Source organism: Eschrichtius robustus, chromosome 11, assembly GCF_028021215.1.
Source record: "Eschrichtius robustus isolate mEscRob2 chromosome 11, mEscRob2.pri, whole genome shotgun sequence".
NCBI lineage: Eukaryota > Metazoa > Chordata > Mammalia > Artiodactyla > Eschrichtiidae > Eschrichtius > Eschrichtius robustus.
In genome coordinates this window covers 49,137,761-49,165,350 of record NC_090834.1, presented here as the reverse complement: position 1 = coordinate 49,165,350, position 27,590 = coordinate 49,137,761, and the positions used below count along the sequence as shown (strand labels likewise).

Here is a 27,590-nt window from a genome sequence, read left to right as displayed (position 1 = left end):
ACATTAAGATTGGGAACAAGGTTCATTTAATAGGTAATCTCCGGCTGTTGCTTTGTTATTTAGGCTTCTCTTGGTTTAGTGGTTACTCCCTACAAGCAGTAACTGGTCTGCAAAACAAAAGCCTGGTTCTCATGCCAGCCACTGAGGAACTCACAGCCGTCATCTCTTTTTATGTCCCTTAATCTCAGGGTGATGGGAGGTGTATCCAAGTGAACCTTCCCTCTCTAGCGCCCCTGCCCTCTCAGATGGCTTCTGGTTTCCCAGGTGACGGCTGCTGTTTAGCTTCAGAGTTGCAGGAGAGACCCTGGGGATTGATTGCAGTGGATTCCACTGGGCTCAGAGGCATTCTCCCTCTTGTTTTGCCAACTGGGATCCAAGCAGGCGTTTGGTGAAGGCAGCTGCGGAATATGTGGTGTGGCAGCCCATAGTATTCTTAAACTTCTGCCACAAAGATGTCAGGGAGGCAGCAAAGAATTGCTGAAATAATGCAGAGTTTGGAACCTGAAAGATGTGGCTCTGAATCCCAATGCTGACACTGACCAGCTGTGCAGCTTTGCACAAATCACTTAACCTCTCTGAGCCTCAGTGTCACCATCTGTCAACTGGACTTCATAACTCTGCCTCACAGGGTGGTTGTGAGGATTAGCAATAGTGTATGCGAGGTGCCTGGCACAGTCATGGCTCAGGCAGTTAGTGGTATTAGGGTACCAGAGAAGGAGGCTAATTTCACAGCCTGCATCACTGGACCGTGTTTGTATCCCCTCATTCCCAGTGTGCCAGGCATCGTCCTGGCATGACACTCGCCTCCTGTCCTCCCTCCAGTGAGCTCAGTCCAGTGACTGTCTGGTCTCCTTCCCGGTGCCACAGACTGTGTCAAACACTTTCTGCCTCTGCATGGGGCCCATTCCGGATACCTCTGACTCGTGTTGTGTTGGGAATGAAAGTAAAGTGGCCCTGGGACATAAACAACAGATTGGTGCGGGGCTGGGAAGCCAGCAGCAGGAATGTGAAAATAAGATCTTAGTTGAATAGCTGTGGCAAATATTCTTGAAACATTCTCCCTCTGTCCTTAGGGTGAGAGGCGCTCTCACCCCTGATGGTGGGGCTGGAAAAATCCGTTCCTCATCAGGGGCATCAGTTCTTCCAAGTAACCCCAGGGTGACAGCCTGGGTGCTGAGAAGCCAGGCCAGCTCTTCCCAGCACTGAGAACCAGGCTCCAGGGCACTGGGGGGGCCTCCAAGTGCCAACAGAAGTAGCAGATGTTTCTGCCCTTCTCTTCCAGTCAAAGGCATGTTTCTCACTATACTCTCCGTAAGCAGAAAAGGAACGATCCTCCTATCACCGCCACGTTTATTGAACACCTATTCACCAGACGTTGAGTGAAGACACCCCATCATCTAAAACCAACCTTTTCTGTGTTTTAAGCTTTGCTCCCCCTCCTTTCACCTCTTATCTTGCCTAACCATTCCTTGAGAAAACAGACCCCGTGGGGCAAGTGCATGTCACTCACTGCAGCAGTCAGTGTCCAACCAGAAAACAGAACCTCCCTGAGTATTTAAAACAGAGAGAATCTAATACCAGGAAGTGGCTATGGAGAAGATGGAAGATGGGAGAGACCATAGGGGTGACGCGGCAGTCCAGGGGTTAACCTCAGCAGGAAGCTGCTGGCACCTTCAACTGAAAGGAGGAAGGGAGGAGCTCACGTCCCCCAAGCCGAGGTACTGGGCCCACCTGCTGAACCCCAACCATGGTGGACATGCCTGCAGGAAGCTGCTGCAAAGGCGAAACAACTGCTCTGGAGGTTTTACCCCAAGAGGGAGGAGAAATACCCCCTCTTCTCCTTTCCTCCCACCTTATAATCTCCCATCAGCACCTCCCATTGAATACACCCGGAGAGGAGCCAGCTGGTATGGGAGCTGGGAAATGCAGGCGCAGCCCACACCATGCAGAGTCAAGCAGGGGAAGGACATGGAAGGGACATCGTCAAGGACCAGCACACCAGGGACTGGAACATTCGCATTAGTTTATTTAGTCCCCGCATAAACAGTCACACTCTCAGGTAGGAACCACTGTTAATCTATTTTTCTGATGAGGAAATTGAGCCTCATAAGGGTTCAGAAAAATTGCCCACGGGCTCTTAGAGCTGAGATATTTTGGCATCCGAACTAATCTAAGGTCTGTCTGAGATTTAAACTCTCAAACCTTGTTTTCTCTCCTGACAGGACAGCTGGGTAAGCTTTGATGAAAGTGAGCCAGATCTATCTTTAGACTCAATCAAAGGTTTTTAACTTAATTTTTGAAAACCACGATTAATGGGAAGTACATTTGTTCCAAAAAGCAAACAACTAAATGAAACAAGCCTGTGGCTGGCTGGAGCTTGACAGCCAGTCAGCCTTGGAGAACAAGCGTGGGGTCTCCAGGGACCGCACTGTGGCTCAGTAACGGGGACAGAGCGCCGCCAGGGTCAGCTCTGTGTCCGGTCAAGGCTGCCTGAGGTCTCACCAAGTCATACGAACCTTTCTGCCAGTGTCCCTGCCTGGCACCATTGCTGTGGGGTCCCCACAGCTGTGTCGATGACCCATGAAGAGCCTGCAAGGAAGGCTATTCCAGGCCACTGTCCCTTCCTCCTGGGGCTCTGACCCAAGTCAGGTCATTTGATGGCCCTCCTCACTATCCCCTCAGCATTCTGAGCTGGCCTCCATCATGGGACTTGATGCACTGCTTTATAATGGTCTATTTTCTCATTGACCTGCCCCAGTGGACTGTGAGGTCCACCAGGTAAGGCCCTGTATGCATCCCGGGCTTAGCACAGCACTCAACACACAATAGATATGCAATAGAAATTTGAGGAATGAATGAGTGAAAGGACATACAGGAGCCCAGGATATTCTTAACAACATGATTCAGCAGAAAGAATGTGCAGTCTGGTGTCCATTCGACCAAGAATTACATCCCAGGTGTGCTATTCACAGTAGGTAGTCATGTAGGGTCTGAACTCCAGTTTTCTCCTCCATAAAATGAGATTAACATAATCTTCCTTTAAGGGTTGTTGTGGCTATTCAAAGCTTACACTTGCTCAGTGATTATCACTTCCTTTCTCCCTTGACGTTTTGAAAGGAAACTATTCCGTTCTCCCCTAAAATGTTTTTTGGGTGATGAAAGAATTAAATATTGGGATAGTTAGGCCATGATTTTGAAGCGGGGTGATGATATGAACTAAGATTCTGTACAGAAAATAGAAATCATTTTGGGTAATTCAAAAAGAAAGTGACTTAACGCAAGGAATTAGGGAAATAAAATTGCCAAAAAGGCTGGAAGAGTGGATGTCAAGAACCCAGCACTGGACTACTGAGTTCAAGGGCATCCATCCACCATAGCTGCCATGCTCACGTCAGGAGGCTGCTGCCATCACATGTGCTGCCACAATGGCCAAATCATCTCCAGGATTTGTAACCTCATGTGTTAGTTTTCTATTGCTGCATGACAATTTTACCACAAACCTAGGGGCTGAAAACAACACACATTTATTATATCATAGTTACTGTAGGTCAGGAACCCAGGCATAGCTTACATGGATCCTCTGACTCAGTGTCTCATGAAGCTGCCATCATGATGTCAACTGGGGCTACAGTCTCATCTGAGTCCTGCCTGGGGAAGGAACTGCTTCCAAGCTCACATGATTGTTGACGGCATTCAGTTTTTTGCAGGGCCTCAGTTTCTCACCAATTAGTATTAGGCAGAGGGCATCCTCAACCCCTTACCACATGGCCACTAGCTTCTTCAAAGCCAGTAAGAGAGAGAGCATCTCCTAGCAAGATGGATGCTACAATCTCATACAACATAATCATGTACATGTAATCCCATCACCTTGCCACATCCTATTGGTTGGAAGCAAGTTACAGGTCCCACCACCCACACTGCAGGGAAGAGGATTACACAAGGGTGTGAATGCCAGGAGGAGGGATCACAGGGCCACCTGAGAGTCTGTCCACCACACCTTGTTTGCCAGCAGCCTTAGCAGCAGGAGGGTGGCTTCCCCTCACTTCTTTCTGCCTTCCACGTTATTCACAAATGCATCTGATCGCAAAGCACAATTTACATTTATAACCCCAGCTGCAAAGTATTCTAGAAAATGACATGTATAGTTTTCCAACTTCTCTAACTAGATGGAAGGTAGAATTGCCATTGAGAGAGTCAATTCAAAATATCATCACCAGTGGCACGTGATACTGAGTATCTGCTCTAGTGGACAATCTTACTAATATGTTGACGAGACATGTATTGAATACTTGCTGCGTTAAGAGTTAGTGTTGCAAAATGGTAAAGAGTGTGGGCTTGTAGTCAGATTGCCTGGATTTGAATTCTGGTTTTGTCTTAAAAATCCTCATCTGTGGGACTGCCCTGGTCGCACAGTGCTTAAGAATCTGCCTGCCAATGCAGGGGACACGGGTTCAATCCCTGGTCTTGGAAGATCCCACATGCTGTGGAGCAACTAAGCCCACGAGCCACGACTACCGAGCCCGCGTGCCACAACTACTGAAGCCCGCCAGCCTAGAGCCCATGCTCCGCAACAAGAAAAGCCACCGCAATGAGAAGCCCGCGCGCCGCAACAAAGAGTAGTCCCCGCTCCCCGCAACTAGAGGAAGCCCGCGCGCAGCAAGGAAGACCCAACACAGACAAAAATAAATAAATAAAAAATAAATAGGGGCTTCCCTGGTGGCGCAGTGGTTGAGAGTCTGCCTGCCAATGCAGGGGACACGGGTTCGAGCCCTGGTCTGGGAAGATCCCACATGCCAGGGAGCAACTGGGCCCATGAGCCACAATTACTGAGCCTGCGCGTCTGGAGCCTGTGCTCCGCAACAAGAGAGGCCGCGATAATGAGAGGCCTGTGCACCGCGATGAAGAGTGGCCCCCACTTGCCACAACTAGAGAAAGCCCTCGCACAGAAACGAAGACCCAACACAGCCATAAATAAATAAATAAATAAATAAATAAATAAATAATTTTTTTAAAAAAATAAGTAAATTTATTTTAAAAAAATCCTCATCTGTAAAATGGGCATGATAATCATACTTATATAATCATATAGTCCGTGAGTGCTTGGCATAGAGTCAGCATTCAATCAAAGTTAGGTATCATCATTCTTGTGGGTCAAGCAATTTCCTAAGTGCTTTCCACACATTATCTCATTTGATTTTCACAAGAGGCTTATGAAGTTGCTATTGTTATTCCCATTTTACAGATGAGAAAACAGTCTCAGGGAGGTTATACAATTTCCCAAAGACGAGCAAAGCCAGTTATTAGCAGAGTTCACAGCTCTTAGTCATTGGGTTAAACTGCTTCCTCTTTACACTTTGAAGATAGATTTGATTTTTATAAATGGCCATAATCAAAATAACAGGAATAATAATAATCCCTTAAAATTATGTAGGACTTTACATCTTACAAGGTGTTTTCTCACTTGAGACTTCTGACAGAATGTTGTAATGTGTATTTGTTGTTTGGTTTGAAAATACTCAATTCTGCAACAGAGAAAAAAAAATGAGATAAGTGAAATTCATAAAACATGTTAGAAAATATGGCATTTGTATATTTAACATAGATAGAAAGGGATGGAAGGATCAAGAGATATCTAATACTTATGAGGCACTAAATATTCATGAGGTACTTATACACTACATTTAAGGGAATATAAGTGATATATAAATCTGCATGAGTCCTATGAGGAACTAATATTCTGGGTGTACTACATATACATGAGCAATCAATATTCGTGAGACCATAATTCAGTCACACACTGATTGACACCCATTCTGGCTCATGTGTCCTCTGCAAGCTCATGGCTGAAACTCATGGCTGCTTAGCAGGTGAGCTGCAAGCTACAGCTATTAGCCTGGTGTACTTGTCCTATCTCTCCAATAGTTTAAGTGTGTGTTCTTGGCCAGGGCACTTTCCGTTTGCGAGCCCCTTAGCTCAAATCTCAACTCTGGTCCTGTAACCAAACCACCAGCGGGGAAGGCTGATGTGTCAGAGAAAGAGACAGGGCAAATGAACACTGCCTACCCCAGGATTCGGTGTGTCCTTCCACCCTGATCACACCCTACCTCAGAGTGCTCATCTCTTTCCTCTTGCTTCCACTATGTGTTTTACATTGATTTTATAATCCACATGATTCGACATCCTAATTTAGTTAGTGAGCCTTTCTGTTCCATGACCTCTGGTAGGGTGTACCAGTTTGCCTGGTAGTGACCTTAGAGGCTACCACTGCATCATGGTAATTTCCCATGTTATAAATGATGGGAGATAGGTAAGGATCATGCTTCCCTCTTTATGGATAAGGAAATCAAGAAATATAGAGGATATGTGACTTATCCAAGGACACACAGCTAGTAAGTAGATTAACTGGAATTAATAACACAGGTTTCTCCAACTCCAAATGTAGTTCTTTTTATTCTAAACAAGTCCACATACCAAAAAAAAAAAAAATCAGAAGGTACTATAAAAAAATGAAATAGATTTTCCTTGTGGGCCTCTAAAGAAAGTTTGCAAAGAAAAATTCCAAGGCTGTTCTGAGCAGTGGTTCCTGGGCAGAACAAGACATCACTCTGGCGAAGGCCTTATTTTGATGACGCCACACTCACACTCATGCCCGTGCTGGGAGCATCCTTAAAAGGGGCCTCTTGTTTAGACTTACAGCCACCCTTCCTCTGTTCCTCATTGATTCTGTAAACACAGCCTCCTTATGCGCAAGACCCCCAGCCAACAGGCGCATGGAGGCTCTGATGCTGTGAGGAATTATGTCCAGAAAAAAAGGAGGCTTGAGCCAGAAAGGGTTCAGTCGTCTTCATGTCCTTCCCAAAGCTGGATCCCTTGCCAGACAGTATCACCCTCAGAGATTTGACCTGTGTGTTTGCTCTGGCTCTTTAAACTGTTGACTTTTGAATCAACTCTAGGTTGGCTCGGGTATGAAACTTGCTTTCCTCAAATTAATAGTTACTTGAATAAGCACTTTTGTTCTTCCTTCCATTCCCTTCCTCACTACCTTTGAAGCCATGTGTAAATAAAGGTTGCTGGCCAAAAGGATTTGGGGGCTGTGACTAAGGCTCTTGGGTAAGGACCATCTATGTCAATTCCCAAGCTTTTGTGGGAAACATCAGTCTTTTCAGGGGAGAAAATGGGTAAGCCACAATGGAACCTTGCAAATAATTTTCAGCAATCATTAGGCACCCCAAATGTGTAATTTTTCTGCAAATTTACGCTGGCTTTGCTCTTGTTTCCATTTCATCATAGCCATATTACCTCCTTCAATTGTTTTCAAATCCCTAGGTTAGAAAAACATCACAACTGCTATTCATGGATATGAAGAACTCAAGTTATTAACAAGGAAAATGGACATAATACAGTCCTGTATTTTTTCAATCATGTTTTTGTGCATGTGTTTGAATGTGTGCAGGCACACATAGAGACAACAAGAAAAACATGTGGAAGGAGAAATAACAAAATGCTTAAGTGTACTTATGGAGGAATTATAGGTAATTTGTACTTGATTTTTTAAAATAACTCTCCATATTGCTTAAATTCTTATGATCATCTTTCATTGCTTTTGCCATTTAAAAAAAAAAGCTTCTCTATTTCCTTTCTGAATAGAAATAACAATACTTAACAAGGTCTTTATTGTTATCAAGGAGTGTTTAAAGCTAAATAATCTCAGCTGAATTTCATAACATCCCTGGGAAGTCAGTATCATCTTTATATCCGTTTTATAGATGGCTCAGACATCCTGTTGTATCCAAGGTTACACAGCTACTAAATAGCAAAATTGAGGGGCAAAGACATATTTTTGACGTCAAAGCCCATGTAATTTCCACTCTGCCATAGCTGCTCTCTGTAAGTACTTTCAGCCATGTGTCCCCAGTTTCAATCAACAATTGTTCTCTGGCATGGCACTCCAGAGGGGTGCAAAGATAAAAATTCTGCCCCTCCAGGAATTCACGGTCCAGAGCAGGGGTTCTCAGCCCCAGCTGCTCACTAGATTCACCCTGGGCCAATTTTAAAACTCTTGATGCCCGGGCCAACCTCAGATGGTCTTTAAAACTCCTCAGAAGATTCCAAGGTGCAGCCAAGGTGAGAACAACTGGTCTACCTCGGAGCTGGCACATCCGTAAATGCACAGATCCACCAGAGACAATATATGTACTCAGTTATGACAATTCACTGTCTTGTTTCCAGTAATTGCTTCCTTCCTGGCATTTTATGGGTACTTGGCATATGGATCTCTTTGCATGGATGTCACAACAATTGAAGACTATAAATTTAAGGCTATGTACTATAAACAGGTTTTAGTGTTTATCCTTGAAATTAGTCAGAAATAGCTTTTACACTCTCTTACTGCAGTGTAGTTGGGCAGTGCCGTGTAGCAAAGAGAATTCTAGACGTGGGGCTCTGAAGACAGGTTTAGTCTTGACTCAGGCTGTAAAAACTGTGATTTGGGACAAGTCACTTCTCCTCTCTGGGTCTCAGTTTCTTCCTCTATAAAATAAAAGGGTTGAACCTAGGGGCAGGACAGGAATAAAGATGCAGAAGTAGAGACTGGACTTGAGGACATGGGAAGGGGGAAGGGTAAGTTGGGATGAAGTGAGAGAGTGGCGTGGACATATATACACTACCTAATATAAAATAGATAGCTAGTGGGAAGCAGTCGAATGAATAGCACAGGGAGATCAGCTTGGTGCTTTGTGACCACCTAGAGGGGTGGGAAAGGGAGGGTGAGAGGGAGACGCAAGAGGGAGGAGAGATGGGGATATATATATATATATATATATATATGCATAGCTGATTCACTTTGTTATAAAGCAGAAACTAACACACCATTGTAAAGCAATTATACTACAATAAAGATCTTTAATTAATTAATTAAAAAAAAAAGACACAGGACAAAAGCAGCAAGGCCATAGCAAAATGCAAGAAAATTCATCTGAAAACTTTAATTAAAGAAACTCTGTTGGGGCTTCCCTGTTGGCGCAGTGGTTGAGAATCTGCCTGCCAATGCAGGGGACACGGGTTCGAGCCCTGGTCTGGGAAGAGCCCACATGCCGCGGAGCGACTGGACCCGTGAGCCACAATTACTGAGCCTGCGCGTCTGGAGCCTGTGCTCCGCAACAAGAGAGGCCGTGAAGGTGAGAGGCCCGCGCACCGCGATGAAGAGTGGCCCCCACTCGCCGCAACTAGAGAAAGCCCTCGCACAGAAACAAAGACCCAACACAACCCAAAAAATAAATAAATAAATAAATAAAATTTTTTTTAAAAAAAGAAACACTTTTTTCAGACATTATCAACGGCTGACTATATAATTCACAGATTACATAAAATGTCAAAAAACAACATATTCAAGTGATGATCAATATGCCTTGTTTGTAATTTATAAATAATGATAACATAAAAAATAAATAAATAAAAGGGTTTAATTAGATGCTGTCTGCCATTCCTCTAGCTCAAATTTCCCATCATTCCCTATCATGTAACCCTAGATTGCCAAAAAGCAGGGAGTCCAAGATAGACAATGAATTTAAAACCTACCTATTTCAGTTACATATTGCTACATTATAAATCACCTCAAAATCTAGTGGCTTAAAACAATGGTTTCTTATTTCTGATTCGGTGGATTGACTGGGAGGTCCTACTGGTTTCACCTGGGCTCACAGGTGCAGCTGCAGGCAGGGGTAGCCAGCTGAAACTGGAACATCCAAAAGGGTTTACTCAACTGCCAACTGGGCTGGCTGTGGGCTGGGGAGCCTTCGTTCTGCTCCACACGACATCTCATGCTCCAGGAAGATAGCCTGGACTTTCTCCTAACATGGCAGTCTCAAAATTCCAAGAGGGTAAGAGTGGTAAGAGTGTAAGCTGCAAAGCCTCCTGAGGTCTAGGCTCTGGATCACTTCAGCCATAATTATTGATCAAAGCAAGTCACAGGATTAGCCCAGATTTAAAAAGAAAACTTTAAAAAAGGGTGGAGCAATAGATTCCACCTCTTGATGAGAGAGGCAACAATGACAAGTTGCAAAGTGGTGTGGACACATGAAGTATGATTCATGGGTGGCCGTTATCATAATAATCCTCTGTGGTATTTTTGCCTGGAGGTGCCATATCATGTAGTGGTTAAAGGCACCGTCTTTGGACTCAAACAATCTGGTTTCAAATCCTGCTGCTTCCAGTGACTTTTTGTGATATAGGTCAAGAGACTTAAATCTCTCTGTGCCTGTTTCCTCGCTGGTAATTTGACAAGGAAAATAACCGTGCCCACCTCATAAGGCAACTGTGGTACATAAATGTGATTATGTCTGTAAAGCCCCTAACACACAGTAAATGTGTCCTAAAAGCTCTCTGCTCTTGCTACTGCTCCTGGTTTTCTGCAGGAGGTGAGGGAGCTGCTGCATCCCTCAAGTCAAGGCAGCAACCCTTATTCCCCTCCTTCCCAACATTACATGGGTTAGACTGACTGTAGTCACTTGTTGCAAACCTAAGGGGTTAAAATGCGTTTGGTACTGGTTATCACTGAGCTCATTCACATACAGCATCTCTTCCGTGAAAGGTCCGGCTCCGAGTACTGATCTTAAAACAAGGAATGTGACTTTTGGCCTCAGTGGGAGGAGTGGGTTTCAGGCATGAACAGCTCTTGTTCCCGGGTAGCCCCTGACTCCTGACTGCCTGGCTGAGTGCAAATCCAGGTGACAGAGCCCTCTGCCCCTTGGGAACCTCAGCCCCACCTGCACAAAGCATGCCACCACTTGCTGACCTTGGCTCTCACTTGGAGGGCTGAAAGGGCCTTCAAGTCACTGGTGTGGTCCAGCCTGCCATTCAGTGCCCGAGGTGCACAGGCTCCCTAAGTCAAGACTTACCTGTGACTTGTTCTCTGGGATATATGACCTAAGTTTTCTCCAAGGCAGTTTAACTATACTCAGCAGTCTGACTCGTGGCTTTGGAGTCAGACAGACCTGGGTTCAAATCCATATGCTGACACCTACTAGCATCATGACTCAGGGCAAGTGGGATAACCTCACTAAGCCTCAGTTTTTTCCTTTGTAAAATCATCCACCTTACAAGGCTGCTGTAAAGATTAGAAATATGTATATAAAGCACTCAACTCAGACTCTGGATGTTAGTAGGATTAAAGTAGATAATTTGTTCAAAGTGCCTAAGAGCTCAGGGTACACAATAGGTCCTCAAAAAAAAATTCTTTTTTCTTCCCTTTCAGTATCAGGGTGAATCTAAGCCTGAAGATATTCATTTATTAATTTATTCAACAAACCACTGCAAATGCTGCAAAGAATACAAAAAGAGAATACAAAAGTATATCAAATTCCAAACTGGAAGCCCCATGAAAGCAGAGATCCCACCTTTTTGTCACTTGTTGTCTAAAAGGTATCTAGTACAGTGCCTGAAACACAGTAGGTGTAAAATAAATGCTTGTTGAAAGAAAGATAATCTAGTCTCTGCCATCCCTGAGTTTGGATTTAAAGAGAAGATGAGGAATATACATAAATAACTGCATTTTCAGGTTGATTGATTCAAGTGATCAGAGAGGAGCAATGGCTGTGGAAGAAATTCCACCCTCCTGAGGGTTAAGGTAAGGCTTCAAGGGAGAGGTGCATTTAGAATGAGCTTTGAGGAAGGGGAGGATTTCAAAGTGCATTATGGGAAAGAAGACTTAGAATAAAAAGGAGGACCACGTTTAACCTATGGCTGAAATTTAGAATTGAAGTTGTAAGTGGCTCTCTCTCTCTGTATGTTTATATGTCTGTAATTCAGAAAGGCCTCAGAAAACCTCTCATTATCTGATTGTGTAGTATTTTCCCATCTCTGGGTGGTATTCCCAAATTATATTATAAAATATCTTAAAGGAGCTCATTGTGTTCTGACTGGCTTAGAGACAAAAAAGCTCATATATAAACTGAATATTCCTAAAATTCTCAGGAATAAAGGAAAGTGAGCCTGAAATACTTTCAATGTGGAAAAGAAAAGGTATTCTTATAGAAACAAACTCAGAATTTTTTAAAAATTCAAGTTCTCAAGATGTAGGTGAATCTTTGGCAAACAAGACTAGGTCAATAATTTCAGTTTAATAAAATAGCCCTGTTTTCTCTGAGCTAAAGTTAAGCATGATACAAACATACATTTTTTACTTTACATAAATATCTTCTTCCTAAGCTTATCCAGAGTTACTGATAGAGCAGGTTAGCATTACTTCTACTAAATATACAGAATTTTTTAAAATTTAAATTTTTGTTTAACCATATCGTATCATTATTCTGACAAACTTTATTTCAAGAGTAATTGAAATTACATCAGCCTGAAGATAATTTCCAAGATCTTTAGGTAACTTAAAACCTTGGACTGATACTAAACTGAGTTAATTAATAGATATTCATTAGATACTAAGATCATTTCTAATAAGATACAATACTGAAAAAGTGTCACTAAGTATAATTTAAGATTGTATACTTTTGCTTCCTATTTTTATATGCTATGGAGAGGGTATATGTACATATTTGGGTCTGTTAATGAATGTTTCTGTTTTTACCACTTTGAGAAGTTGTAATAAAGGGTGTGCAACAGATATAGAAAATTGTAGAAGGTTCCTGAAAGGGGATTTAATTGCGGTCAGAGCTGGCTACATTTGTTGGGTTTATTTATGAGATTTTCATTGTCTTTGAGCTATTTTACACCTCTCTATAAATTGTAGATGATGAATATGCAAACTCTGTCTTGTCAGGTAGAGATTAATTGACTTCCTTCTTCCGCTTAGAGAAACCAGTTTTGGTACCTAACCTGCAAACTGAACCAGATCCTGTTACCTTGCCCAAATTGTCAATTTTCCCCAATTTTTCAGTCTTCCAGATTCCTTCAATATCTGGCTACAACCTTCCAAACTAACTTTTCCAATTTATCTGGCTTCTGCCTGGTGGCATTACTGAGAACTATAGCCTGACTGTCCGTATCCTTCCTGGGACTCTCGGTTGCCTTGCAGCTGGCCATTTTCCCCAGGACCTGAAGAAGGCCTGGAAGCTGAAGCTCTATGGCTTGATATAAAGCTCGAAGGACTCACCATTGCAGCAGACCATGCATGAGCCCGAATTCTCTCTGGACAAGCCACTGTCTGGATTACTAAGTAAGGCCGATGAAATACTTGGGTCACGCATGCCCTTATATGAGGGGTAACCTTGACTATGGACAACAACACAACCAAGAGCATTGACATCCTAGCTCAAGAGCTTCAAGAAACTCAAGGAGCTGTGCTGCATAACTGGATGTTTTCCTCCACTGGCCTGTTGGAATCCACTGGACTGGTTACCCTTAGAGTTCAACTCCTGGTTCTTTACTTTAATACAACCTTTTATGTTACTGTTTCCCTTTTTTCATTTTAAGCATACTTCTTTTAAGATGCCTGATCTCCAGGACTCTAAAATAACCAACCTTTGCCACCACTTCTCTGCAGATGGTTGAACTGGTTTTGCAGGAATAGAGGCAACAAAACGTCCTCAAGAGACTATTTCTCAGACCCTGCTTCACTCCATTCAGGGGTTTATAAATTACCTCTGAGTTGTTCAGTGACAAGTGATATTCATTCATTTTGAACAAAAGGGCAGACTGACAATGTTGAACTTTACCTGAGCCCTGTGCTCTCAGAAAGCAGAGCTGGCTAAGAAATTCCCCTACACCTTTGTTCTCTGAAATCCCTCCTCTCTTTTGTGTTCCAAGAAACAGCTACCAGCAATGCTCTCCCATGTACTAAAAGAAGACCCATCTCTATCCTTCTTTGTGACTCTTGTAAGACTGTGGATGACCCGCTTGTTGACCTGCCTTTATTAAAATCCCAGGCCCCCTTCCCTTTCTTAGAGAACTTTCTCATTCATGAACATTCTCCCTATTGCAATAGCTTGAATAAAATCATCTCCTTATTTGACAATCTGTTTTGTCTGTTACACTTTCCAATTTAAAAAATAAATAAAGATATAGCAGGCTTTTTCCTGCCTTTGGAACAGTTGTGTGAGGAGGTGATGTCTGAGACAGTGACAGTCACCTCCAACCATGGAACAAGCCTGAGGATGGCCGTCCACATGCTGAGGATGACACAGGGAGAAGTGGAAAGTACCTGGGTCCTTGATTACTTTGTTACGTTGCTGAAATAATCAATCCTTTTACTCCCTGTCACTTCCAGACTTCTTGTTATGGTAAGTAACATATAGTCTTATGTTTTAAGTTATTCTCTGTTGGGTGTTCTGTTCTGAAGCCCCAAATACCCCAATAGGATGCTCGTTGGCTTCACAAGTAAAGAAAACTCGTGCCCAGAAATCTTGAAAGGTGTTTGAGAAGAAATGATTGCCTGTTATGTGTAGGCTGTAGAAAGACTCAGTTTCCTGTGTCCTTCTGTGGCACTGGAGTTGTAGAATCATTCCTGAGAGGCCAAGACTGCCACAGACTCAAAACAAGCTTTCAGGTGTGAATGAAGAATGATTCAAAGGCAACCTGTGTGGATAGGTGATTGACAACCCAAAGAGCTGTTGGACACCTCAGCAGATGCCAGCACAGATACATAACCTCACGGATCAAATGCACTCTGTACCTCCCCTATAGCACATACAAGTGTTTCCAGGGAAAAGTGGGAATGCTCAAATGGACTGAGATGAACTTTTATCCACATGCAATTGCCAGACTCATGAGGCAAGGGCTTTGAAGATGACTATCTAGAGGGGTGGCCCTCATACTGAACTCCTTCAATCTCTGGAGTTCCCAGGAGGAAACTTGGAGTATTGGCATGAGTTGGGGAAGGGGGCAGCAGCATAAGGGATGGGATCCCGACCCCCTGTTGCAATTCAACCAGAGCAATCTAATTTAATGTTTTCTATTTTGGGGTTGAAAGTAAAATTTTTCTCAGGACAGAATTCCAATGCTAGAAAAAATTATTTTGAAACCTCTGAGCTAGAGGATGCATCTCAACATTCTTCTCCCATCCCCATCCTCAGGCAGACCTTGAGGCAGCAGGTATATGGCTGGGGTTGAAGGTGAGTGTTGGGCACACAAGTTTCCAGAACTTCACTGACATGAAGGCCTATCTTTACTATGGGTCAGAAATAGGAGGGAGCTTGGCCCAGCTGTAGCAACCATATTTTGATAAAGAAATTTACTGTCACATTCTCCCAATAAAATAAAACTCAAATCCTCCAAAATTTAGCCTGGAAGGAGAATCTCCAGGTGGAGGATGGGAGTTGGACCTAGAAACTCTTCTTCTGTCCCTCTGGGTTCCGAGCATTCTCTTCCTCTTTGGATTTTCTCAGTTTGCTTGCTGCCTCCATTCTTTTTATTTTTTAATTATTTGTTTTTATTTTTGGCTGTGTTGGGTCTTCGTTGCTGTGCGCGGGCTTTCTCTAGCTGCGGCGAGCGAGGGCTACTCTTCGTTGCAGTGCGCGGCTTATTGTCGTGGCTTCTCTTGTTGCAGAGCACAGGCTCTAGGCGCGTGGGCTTCAGTAGTTGTAGCACGCGGGCTCAGTAGTTGTGGCTCGCGGGCTCTAGAGCACAGGCTCAGTACTTGTGGCACACAGGGTTTGTTGCTCCGCGGCATGTGGGATCTTCCCGGACCAGGGCTCGAACCCGTGTCCCCTGCATTGGCAGGCAGATTCTTAACCACTGCACCACCAGGGAAGCCCTCTGCCTCCATTCTTCAATGGCTCCCCACCTTCCTGGGCAGGAAAGGTGCTGCTCTCCCAACATCTTTCTATCTTTCTTCAAACATCTTTCTATTTTCCCCTTAAAATGGCAATGAGTCACTTTCACAGATTCTTCAGCTAAGACTGGAACATTCAAAAACAGCTGAATGTTAGGGAAGAGCAAATGGGGAAAACAGAGAGTATAAATCATTTAAATGATGCAACTTCCAAAGCACAGGCTCTGATTCCACTTGAACTGGATAGGTCTCAGGGATTTTACCTCTTCTCATTTCACACAGGTTCCATGAATGGCAATGAGCTAGCTATCCAAAGGGCTGACATCACTTCCCAGAGCCTTTGCCTAAGTCCTCACTTCAGAGCTCCCACCTGTTGCCCATGGGTGATGCCGTATTGATGGCCACCACCTAGGATCTTCTCTTAAACATCTCGACTCTTTCCATTGACAAGATCAAAAGAGATTCTCTCCCCCTACCTATCTAAGCTTGGTTCTGACACATATTTTTCCCCCCAGGATTGACGGGATGATTCATTATTCAAGGGAGATTGCCCAGTACAAACAATGGTATAGCTTTACACTTTTGGATCAAAGAGTCTACTGTTATCTTAATCCTTTTATAACCAGATAGGAAAAATTATGCACCAGGATTTCTCTTATGAAGAACACTGTATTTTGGCCTGAAGGCTGTGGGATATGGGGTGGAAAAGCTTTTATAAATACTTGGGGCTTGAAATTTATCTTAATCCCTGGATCTGAGTCCAGGTCTGTTCCTGGGCTGGGGTAACAGATGCACTTTTCAGTAATAGAAGAATTTGAAGTTTCAACAGGTAATCCAGGAAATGAGGAAAGGTGCCTTGGGCTGGTTACTGCATGAAGGAGGAATTTGGAGAGAACAAGAATGTCTAAAAGTGGACTTTGGTGTGACTGCTGTAAATTCTTCCTCTAACTCCCCTTAGAAATCTTTAGTAAAATCTACAATGCTCATTTGTGCTTTGGTGTGAGTGAATTCTTTTGGATATTGACTTTCGTGTCTGGTTGGGGTCATCCTTGGTGCAACACAGGGTTGGAGGAAGACAAAATCTAGAGACAAATGGGCCATGAGAGAATAAGTCCTCGGGGAACAAGTGCTGCGAGAGACAGGCTGTGAAATTGGAGTTGTGAGGCGAGTTTAGCTGGATCTTGTAGGTCAAGGAGGCCCTAGGTGACTTCAGAGCCACAGTGTGATAAATTAGCATTGTAATCCTTCACTGATCCCCAATATCTAAAGTCCATACTCCTTGGTGGGAGAGGGGCTACTCCTCCAAATAACTTTCTTTCTTCAGCTGTCTTTCCATTTTCCTTCTAAAATGGCAACAAATCTCTTCCACAGAGATTTTTTTAGCTAAGACTGCAATTTTCAAAACAACTAAGTAGTAGGGGACTATAAATCAATTAAATGATGCAAGTCCCAGACCACAGGGCTCTAAGTCTTTGTATGGATGACACACAAAGCCCATTAAAATCTGGCCTCCCCAACTCTCCAATGTCATCTCTCCAGCACTCCTACTTGTCACTGACCCTGCAGCATTACCACCTTTAAGAAACCTAAATGACCACTCTCTCACTCCACCAGGTAGAACTGACCACTCTTCACTCCACGTCTCATTGGAGAATAGCATCCAAAACGCTTTGTGTAGATATTTATTCACATGCTTTTCACTTCCAATAGACTGAGTTTCTAACCCCAGAACCTAACAAGTGCTTACAGAGTAGTAGAATCTCAATAAATAATGTGTTGAATGGAAAGGATTCTAAAGCAGGATACAAAAACAAAGAGCAGATAGACTAGGTTGGAATGACAGTTCTGCCACTTATCAGCCAGAAGACATTGGATAGGTTCCTGAATCTCTCAGAGTGTCAACTGCCTCATCCATTCACAACAGCTACTTTGTAGAGGGAAGGTGAAAGCAGGGGTCCCCAACCCCCTGTTAGGAACCGGGCCGCACAGCAGGAGGTGAGTGGCGGGTGAGCAAGTGAAGCTTCATCTGCCGCTGCCCATCGTCCCCCATCGCTCCCCATCGCTCCCCATCGCTCCCCATCGCTGGCATTACCGCCTGAACCATCTCCCCCAAGACCCCCCGTCCATGGAAAAATTGTCTTCCACGAAACCGGTCCCTGGTGCCAAAAAGGTTGGGGACCGCTGGTTTAAAGTATGTAAAGAACTGGCCCATAGTAGGTGTACAGTAAGTAAGTGGACACTATTAGTGAGTAGGCTGGTGGTTTTCAAGATATTTCTTTTCTAGCGGTGTAACCCTTTAAAAAATGAAATGGTCCACAGCCCTGAATAAGAGCAGAGCTGCTCTAACTTACGTGTGCAGCCTCAGAGCCCTACCTGCTTAGCTACTTCCCCATATTGACACAGTCACTCTCCACCCCAGAAGAACCCAGGGCTCCCAGAGTAGGGAGTAAAATCTACTGCCTTAGATCAGCATGTGAGATACACAAAGGGTAGTATGTGAGATGATTTTTAAGTGGCTTAAAGATATAGCATTAAATAACACTGATACTTTTTAAAAAGTTAGTCCCTATTCAATTAAAACAAATTTTCTGATTCTTTAGGGGAAAAGTCTGAGTTTGGGGATGTTTTTAACTTTTCTCTTACTTTTCCTAAGACTCCAATATTCAAAGAGGGCAGACTGCAGCCTCAGAACCTTCTAGCGGTACCCAGCTGGAATTTAACACTATGGATTTGTTCAGTTCCAACCTCTACCTATATAGTGCTCTTTAAGTTTGGGAAAATTATTTGACAACAGAATTCACTTTCTTTATTTGTAAAGCAAAGGTAATAATGCTTACTTCATCTGTGAGTATCAGCATGTATTTACTCTAAATATATTTACCAAGAGATTTCTGTGTGCTGTGTGGCCTGGTGGAATACAGTGGTAGACCAGACAAATGAGATCTTTGCCCTCATGGATCTTCCAATCTAGAGGTAGATATAGATCAACAAAGAGAGGATTCATTTATATAGCACGGTAAGCCCACTGGAGGCATCCAGGATGCTTGGGAAACACTTAAGAAGGACACCTAACTTGACTTGGGGGTAGGGGTAGTCAAAGAAGATTTCTTGGGGAAAAAATGGCAGCTCAACTGAGTTCTGAAGACCTATTTAGTCCAGAACGAGAGGAGGGAACAGCATGTGTAAAGATCTAAGAGGCGAGGGGCACTGAAATAAAATATGCTGAGTCCTTAGCATAATGTCTCGAACACAGACATTTTTCAAAATGGCCAGCAGCCTTTAGAACTGTCATGTGCTTGGCCTCAAGAATATTAGATTTCTCTCTGTACCTCAGCATGAAAGCAGTTTCTGCCACATAGTGGATGCCCAGTAAGTGCTGAAAAGTGAATGATTGAATAAACAAATAAATGAGTAAATAAAAGAATGAATAAATAATTGTTAGTTATTTCTATCTGCTCCTAGAGAGCGGTCCATATCACGAGCCATATTCTTACTCAGCCCTTGCCTAGAACAGTCCGATTCCCAACGCTGTAGAGAGAGTAATCCTGCAGCCTGGTTTGGACTTGGGACTTGGGAGATTTTTGCTGGGTTCATCTGGCTTCACATGGCCTCCCTTACCTCTAACCCAGGAGGGGCTGGGCTTTTTCCTCCTATGACACTGATGCTACTAACTGAGACCCACATACCTGCTTTTCTTCGAAAGGCATTGTGTCTGAATGGCTCTATTTGTCATCTCACAGAACTAGGTAACTTGTCATATTGTAAAAACAACATGGCTGCCTTATCTTCTGGGACCACACCTGATTGTGGCTCATGGGCCAATGAAGCAGCTTAGCAGGTGAGAGGGCATTAAAAAGGAGTTAAGGCAAGTCAGACTAACAATAATAGTAAGGATAAACATTTATTGATCACCCTTGGAAATGGATACTGATATTATCCACATCTTACAGATGAGAAAACTGAGGCTTGGAGAGTGATGTGATGGTGTTTAGTCAGGGGTAGCTGGGATCAAAACCCATTAGTGCAACAGAAGAGCAGGTACTCTTGACCTCAACCATGTTTACACAAGCAAACAAAGCAAAACAATACTTGCACATGCTGCCCATACCTGCCAACACCAACAAAATCAGGGACATGCCAACAAAATCTATGCCAAACTTTGTTTCTGTTGACTTTGAGAACCTACTAGGACACTGAGTAAACATTTATTTAGGAAAATGGGGAAAAGATAACAAATAGATTGAACCAACCAATCCCAGTCATGGAATCATTTTTTCTATTTTGAACCACATCATCTCAGATTGCACTTTATCAGTTTAATCTTTCTTAACTTGCAGTCACTGCAGCAAAAGGCTCAGACTCTGATAGCAGAGTTAGTTCTGCCTCTGGAATTATAACATGGCCTCCGAATTCTCGATTTCTCCTTACTTTGTAGAACTAGCTCTTCTTTCCAAATCTCAACACCCAGATGCTGGAGAGCAATATACAAACTACTAAGAAACTCTTTGCTTTAGACATCTGCCTTCCAGTCCCCCCTTCCCCTCCTTCCCCACCCTCCCACCCTCCCCCTCCCCCCCCCCACCCCGCACTGTAGGTGTTTGACCTTCAGACCCATCGCTGCCCCGACCCAGGACTTCGTCCCTTTGAGATTAGTTAGGCCCTGAATATGTTCCTCAAGATTCACCTCGAACATGGATAATTTTCACCATTTGTTTAGGGCCTTTACTACCCAGGCCCTGAGCAGTGCATCGTCCATGCATGACCTCATGTACTTTCTGCAGCCCACACAAGTCCTGAGCTCCTCTCCAACGGCCCTTTCATGTGACCTCCTCTTTCTAACTCCACCATTGTCCTCACTCCTCATTTTCAGCAGATCGCCATGCTGCATACTTCATAAAGACGATAGAGGCGATTAGACAAGATCAGCTCTCCTTGCCCCTCCTACCCAAACCCACCCCCTCCCATCTCGAGGGCTCCATGCAATTTATCTTTTCTTTCTTAAAATGTAAACCTGTCCCTCACCTGACAGCCTCTATGTTAGAATCTTTCCCTTCCTTAAACACACATAGTCTCTCTTGAAATTCTGATCCATTCTTGCTTTTATCTTTTTTTTCTTTTCTAACTGAGCCAAAGTTTTCAGATTCTCTTTTTACTTTCTCCCTTACCTTCCAGTCCTCTGTGGTCTGTCTTCAGTTCTCACTGCCCCATCAAAACTTATTTGGCAAAAGTCACATGGGACCTCCTAATTGCCAAGTCTGTTGGTGAGATTTTTGAAATTGTCTCATTGGGAACCTTTAGGATACCCAACACTGTCAGTCATTCTTTTTTCTAATAACCTCCTGGCTAACCTGACTTAGGAGACTGTATTCTCTCCTTTTGCTCTTTATTTCTCTGATCCTGTTCTCTCAAGCTCCTTCAGAGGCCTCTTTTCCTCTGGGTGAGGTCCTGGCCCACCTCTCCAGCCCCATCTCCCACCAGGCCCTCTGTTCTACTTGACCCTGCAAAGACACTCACTTGCATGTGTCTGTCTGTACATACCACACAGCCTCAGGCCTCCATGCCTTTGCTCCTGCAGTTCCCCCGTTCTGGGATGCCCTTCCCCCTTACTTTGCCTGGCTCACTCTTACTCATCCTATAAAGGTGACCCGGACTGTACCTCTGGTTTGGAAACTAGCCTGTCCCCTCTCGCTTTCTCTCCTCAGCTCATCCCCTCCTTTGCTCCCAACAGCTCAATGGCACCATTTGTCTATGTCCTTTGTCACACTCTTATGGTTTTTGTTTTTGTTTTGGCCTCTCAGATACTCTCAGTGGAGCTCCTGGATTCATCTCTATGAGGCCTGAGAGATCCATGGCAACCACATGGTGGCACAAGGTGCACAGGGCAGAGCAGTGCAGCAGAGTCCTAATCAATTAACTGAATTAGGAAGCTCAGTGGGAGTCCCTGAGGTCCGACGGGGAACCCTGGACCCCATAATCCAAAGCCTCCCATGCAGCCAAGCACTCTCTTTTCTCTCTGCTGGCTTTGCTCTCTGTTCCCAGGTTGCTCCATGTCACAGGAAAAAGTCAGGCCACTGCTATGCTTAGCATGACTACGAACCCTGTTATCTAATCTCCGTGGCTCTGAGGCCACTCAGAAAGCCTCACTGATGCTAGCTGACTCCTATCACGTTCCTCAGACCACATTTTCTTCCAACTGCTTCCATTTTTCTTAAGCCCCCGCAACCCACTCCAGCCCCCTTGCCCACGGCTCCTTCTTTGCTTGGAAGACTGAGGTCCTTGACTTCCTTCTTCTCCCATTAAAAACCTCTATGTTTCTTCCCAGCCTCTCCTCCCTCCTCCGGGCTGCTCAGGGACACCCGCGCCCTGGGCTTGAGGAGGTACTCCTCCCCCACCAGTCCTAGAGATCCGACTCCCCCAGATCTTCTCCTGGTTCCTGCATCTTCTTCTTCAGCTCCCCCAGGCCCACCACCTCAGCTTAAAAAGAGGCTCCAGTGTTCCCCACACAAATACATACATAAATGGATAAACGAGCAACTTTTTTTTCCTATGTGCTTCATTCAAAACACCATCCCACCTTTCTCTTTAATGGCTGCTTCCTCTCCTTCACCTCTTATGGCTTTGAATTACATAAGTAATCTATGTTCATGGCAGAATAGTAAGAAACTGTATGGAAGCAAAAAGGAAAAAAAAATCTACTATCACAACACCTCGGAAATAACTCTATTATTATCTGGAGTACATCTTCCAAACTTTTTCCTATGCATCTATGTAAGTAAAGTTAAACAGATTTTAAAGATAAAATCATATTCTATGTTGTGCTCTGTAACTTGCTTTTCTTATTTCACAGTGTACTTGGAGCGTCTTTTCTCTCAAGATTCTTAACTTAATTACACCCGCTAAATCCTTTTTGCCATATAAGGTAACATATTCGCAGGCTCCAGGGATTAGTGCTTAGACTTCTTTGGGGAAGGGGGGCATTATTCTACCCACCCCAAGTAGTCAGTAGCCCAGAAACATGGGAAGGGTTGGCGTGATAGGTGGGGGGATTCCCGGCACAGGGAACAGCAGAGCTCTGATGAAACCTCAGTCTTCCCCCATCACCCAAAGCCTCCATGCCCATAAAGGTAGATCTACACAGTCTTTTTAAAAAAATAAGTTCAGGGCTTCCCTGGTGGTGCAGTGGTTGAGAGTCTTTCTGCCAATTCAGGGGACACGGGTTCGAGCCCTGGTCTGGGAAGATGCCGCGTGCCGCAGAGCGGCTGGGCCCGTGAGCCACAATTACTTAGCCTGCGCGTCTGGAGCCTGTGCTCCGCAACAAGAGAGGCCGCGATAGTGAGAGGCCCGCGCACCGCGATGAAGAGTGGCCCCCGCTTGCCACAACGAGAGAAAGCCCTCGCACAGAAACGAAGACCCAACACAGCCATAAATAAATAAATAAATACTTTAAAAAAAAAAAAGTCTATTAATTAAAAAAACAAACAAACAAGTTCACAATTATAATGGTACCTCTTTTCTGGTCAATTCCATCTTCCTTCCTTTTGGAAGACGCCTTTCCCCCACAGCACGTGATTCTGGTGGGTTTGTCAAGGAAGGTACATGTGCTCCGGGCTGACCAATCACAGTACTCCACGCCTTTGCGCACAGCAGTTGAAGGATGGGCAAGCGATGCAAATGGAGTTGGTAAGATTCTTGGGGGAGGGGCCTGGCCTGGATGCGGAGACCAGGAAAGGTTCTCTCTTGTGGAGATGGTGAGCTCTGGAAATGGTGGAACCACAGGAGGCCATCCTTCTCATCATGAAGAGAGATCCTGTGTAAAAATGAAGCCATTCCAGAGTAAAGGAGAGAAACATGGTGGTGTGGGGCGGGGAGTGGAGAGAGAGATCGATCTTAAAATCAGAGGACATCATCTGAGCATTTGGTTCCAGACCTGCCTAAGGCCAGGCAATTTCTGGGCTCTTCAACTGCATGAGCCAATAAATTCCTCTTACCTTTCTTTGCCTGAACTTTGAACTAGTTTGATTCAGGTTTCTGTTACTTAAAATAAAGAATCCTTACTAATATAATATTATTCCACCATATGGATGCATTAAAATCAAATTAACCAAATTCGTTAATATTTGGCCTTTAGATGGTTTCCAATTTGTACCAGTACTATTTTAATAAGACCATAGTTAACATCCTTGTACATCTATCCCTATGCATATGACTGATTATTTAGAAAACATTCAAGGAAATACAGTTAGAATACATTTGAATGTATTCTTTAGAATACAGTCAAAGAAACCCATCAACTTAACCCACTGTGATCTGGCTCCAACCCCACAGCTCTCCTTAAACTGCCCTCTCCTAGGTCACCAAACATTTAATTGCCTATTCCAATAATCCTTTTCTCCATCCTCATCCTATTCAGCCTTTTCTCACTCCTTCCACCTCGAAAATCCTCTTAGACTTCAATGAGCTTTTCTCCTTATCTTCTTTTCTCATTTCCAGGATTGAACTCGGATGCCAATTCAGAAAAATTGGTGGAAAATTGGGAGTACTAGGTTGAGGTGGTTTGGGGTTTGTAGTTTGTTTTGGTCAGGAAGAGGTGATGTATTTCACATATAATGGAAAATAATATAAAAATGAGTGGAAGCGTCTTTTAGGAAAATCACTTGACTTCTTGTGACTATTGAATAAATATACATTTATTTCTAAGAGAGTGCTTTCTTTTTTCCAGTGTTATTGAGAAATAATTGACATACATCACTGTATAAGATTAAGGCGTACAGCATGATGGTTTAATTCACATTTATTACCACATGAAATGATTACCACAATATGTTTAGCTAACCACAACCAGGATCTGCAGGAGAATGTGAGATCAATTAGCAATGTTTACCAATGCACTAAGGCACTGGGGGGGAGGGGCCAGGGCTGAAGTGGGAGGTGGTAAAGACTATAGCTGGAGTCAAGCATTTGCCATTGCTATAACCAGAGGTTCTTAACCTGAGGATATAGATCAGGAGATTCCCTGGGGGTTCCAAAGTGACCCAGGGGCTTCATAAAGCCCCTGGAGTTGTATGCAAATGTTTGCCTGATTGTGCATTTTTCTAGGAAGAAAAAACCATAGCTTTTATCAAATTTTAAGACTCCCAAAAAGATTAACAGCCATCTCTGGGATGGTTTCCTATCCTGTGTTTTCATCAAGTGACCTTATGGCGCTCACGGTTTGGAGAAGGAGAATCAAGTAACCCAGTAATTACCAGCCAACCTAACACATACAATGACTACATGAAGATATGGGAGACCCTGAGAGATTCTTCAGGGAGAAACACAGAGGCCACTTAACACTGCCCTTTGGGCCAGCACAGAATAACTTAACTGAAGGGGAGGGTGGGCAGGCAAGTTAAGAGGAAGTACAGCTGCTCTTTGTGACACATATTCATCCCTTTTCTAACCTGTTCTCCCAACCCTCTCCCAGCCTGCTCTGCCTCTGCTTCTCCCAAACCACTCCTAGCTCTCTGGTACCCAGGAAGCCAGCTCAGTGCATGACCAGGGGCCTCCCTCCAGTTGTGCCCCCAAAGCACTGAAGTTTGTGACATTTGGAATTTTGCACATTTGGGAAACAGTTTCCAAGCCAGCTACCATATTTCACTTTCAATATAATTTCCTGTCTCCCCTTTCTGTCTATTGTAGGCCTCTTAAATCATGGTGGCTCCATCCAGACCTCCTTATCTTAGTGACTATCTATGTTTTGCATTCCTTTCTTCCTCCCCCCACACCCCCCACCCACGTTTAATGGGAAATGTTTCCTGTCAACTTTTCTTCTGTTCTTTCTGGTGACTGTAACTCCAGCCATTTTGTTATCTCCAGTGAATTTCATTAAAAAAGGATGAAGATCCCATGTTCCAAGATCACTAGTGTAGATATTAACTGAACTAAGATTGACCCTCAGGCTTCATCACATCCTCTGGAGACCTCCCAGAATCCAGCCTAATAACTGTTTGTGTTTTTATGTAGTCCATGGTCACAGTTCTATACTGTGCCTTGACAGACCACACTGGATTCCTTCCAAGAACACAATTTCTTGAGACCAAGTCAATGTCCCATTAAAATTTTAATCTGCCTTCTGTTACCCATAAGTATTTGTAACCCAGGCTTTCCAAATACCACTTGATCTTCCACAGAGAATTTATATTTTACATATTTTCTCCTCACATGATTACGTGGAGCATTGCTGCACACAAAAAAGGCCCATGCATCTCAAGGCCCTACAACTTGATGCCTTTTCCTTCTAGACATTTGTCCTCTACAGGAGTATGAGCTCTGAACTCAGAGGACCTACATTCAAATTCCGCCTCTTATATTTCCTAACTGTGTGACATTGGGCAAGCTGATTAGCATCTGTGAGTCTCAGTTTCCTTATAGAGTGACTGACAGAAATAAACTGCATAGAGTTATTGAGGTAATTCAATGAGATAATACATGGAAAGCATTTAGCAAAGTACCTGGCACATGAAAGTATAGCTTTAGGGAGAATGCCCACACCAAAACTGTCCACATCCTAATGCCTGGAACCTGAGAAGGAAATGGGGAGATTATCCTGAATTATCAGGGTGGACCAAATTTAATTTCATGAGGCATCAAAAGCAGAGACATTTCTCTGGCTAGAGGCAGAAAAGAGGCAGCAGAAGGAGAAATCAGAGATGCATGGAGCTTTTTTGTGTCAGGCCCTATGCACATTAATTATTGAATTTAATTCTTCTAAGAACACTATGGGGTAGATAGATATATACCTTTTTATAGGTGTCTCAGTGAAACAAACTTGCCCAAAGTCCAACAGCTGCAAAGAAGGAAAGCTATGATTTGACTTTCGGTGAATTCAGGTCTGCCTGATTTTAAATTTGTGTCGCTTTCCACTGACTTATGATGTTTTGCATAAATACCACTTTTGCGTCATCACAGCGGATATCCCTACAGCCCTGTAAAAGCAGCTCATGCTCACAGCCACACTTAGAGGCAGGTTTTATTATCCTCATTTTAAAGATGAGAAAATTAAAGCCCAGGGAGTTGAAATGCTTGAGTTCACACAGTCCCTGAGAGACACAATTAGATTTAAGCTCAGGATCCCTGACTGCAAAAACACTTCCAGTGTTCTTTCCACCACACCACATCTAGTTCCAGTCAATGCTGACGAACTCAATGTTGTGTAGTCTCAGGCTTGCTCTCTCTTTTCTAAAATTACTGCAAGGCAGTATTTCTAGCACCTCTGAGTCAGATTTCGGTTGCTTCTCTGTCTTGATTATACGTGCCACACCTCCCAGTGCTGGGTCAGCTGCAAATTACATTTGTGTCACTCTGACTTCTCCAGAACACACACACAGATGAGGAAGGAAACAGATTCTGACGCCGGCTCCTGAAGTCTCTGGGTCCCACCTTCCCTCTCAACACAGGCAAACTGGCTCACGTTCCCTTTTGTTTAAGGTCTTTTGGTCAATTTTTAATCAGCATGACTTTTTTTTCTTTAATTTATTTTTTATTTATTTATTTTTGGCTGCGTTGGGTCTTCATTGCTGCACGCGGGCTTTCTCTAGTTGCGGCGAGCAGGGGCTACTCTTCATTGTGGTGCGCGGGCTTCTCATTGCGGTGGCTTCTCTTGTTGCAGAGCATGGGCTCTAGGCGCGCAGGCTTCAGTAGTTGTGGCACGTGGGCTCAGGAGTTGTGGCTTGCGGGCTCTAGAGCACAGGCTCAGTAGTTGTGGCACACGGGCTTAGTCGCTCCGCGGCATGTGGGATCTTCCCGGACCAGGGCTCAAACCCGTGTCCCCTGCATTGGCAGCCGGATTCTTAACCACTGCGCCACCAGGGAAGTCCAAGCATGACTTTTTATA

The 27,590-nt window shown here is 43.9% G+C and overlaps 1 protein-coding gene across 2 annotated transcripts in view; it reads right to left on the bottom strand.

Annotated features, from left to right (window-relative positions):
* Nucleotides 1-27,590, bottom strand: part of ME3 (malic enzyme 3) — a 327,654-nt gene that overhangs the window by 273,710 nt on the left and 26,354 nt on the right. For both annotated transcript variants that reach the window (XM_068556437.1, XM_068556438.1), the window contains exon 2: nucleotides 23,225-23,525. In XM_068556437.1, coding sequence (XP_068412538.1) covers nucleotides 23,225-23,525 — 301 coding nt within the window. The remainder of the gene's footprint in view (nucleotides 1-23,224; nucleotides 23,526-27,590) is intronic.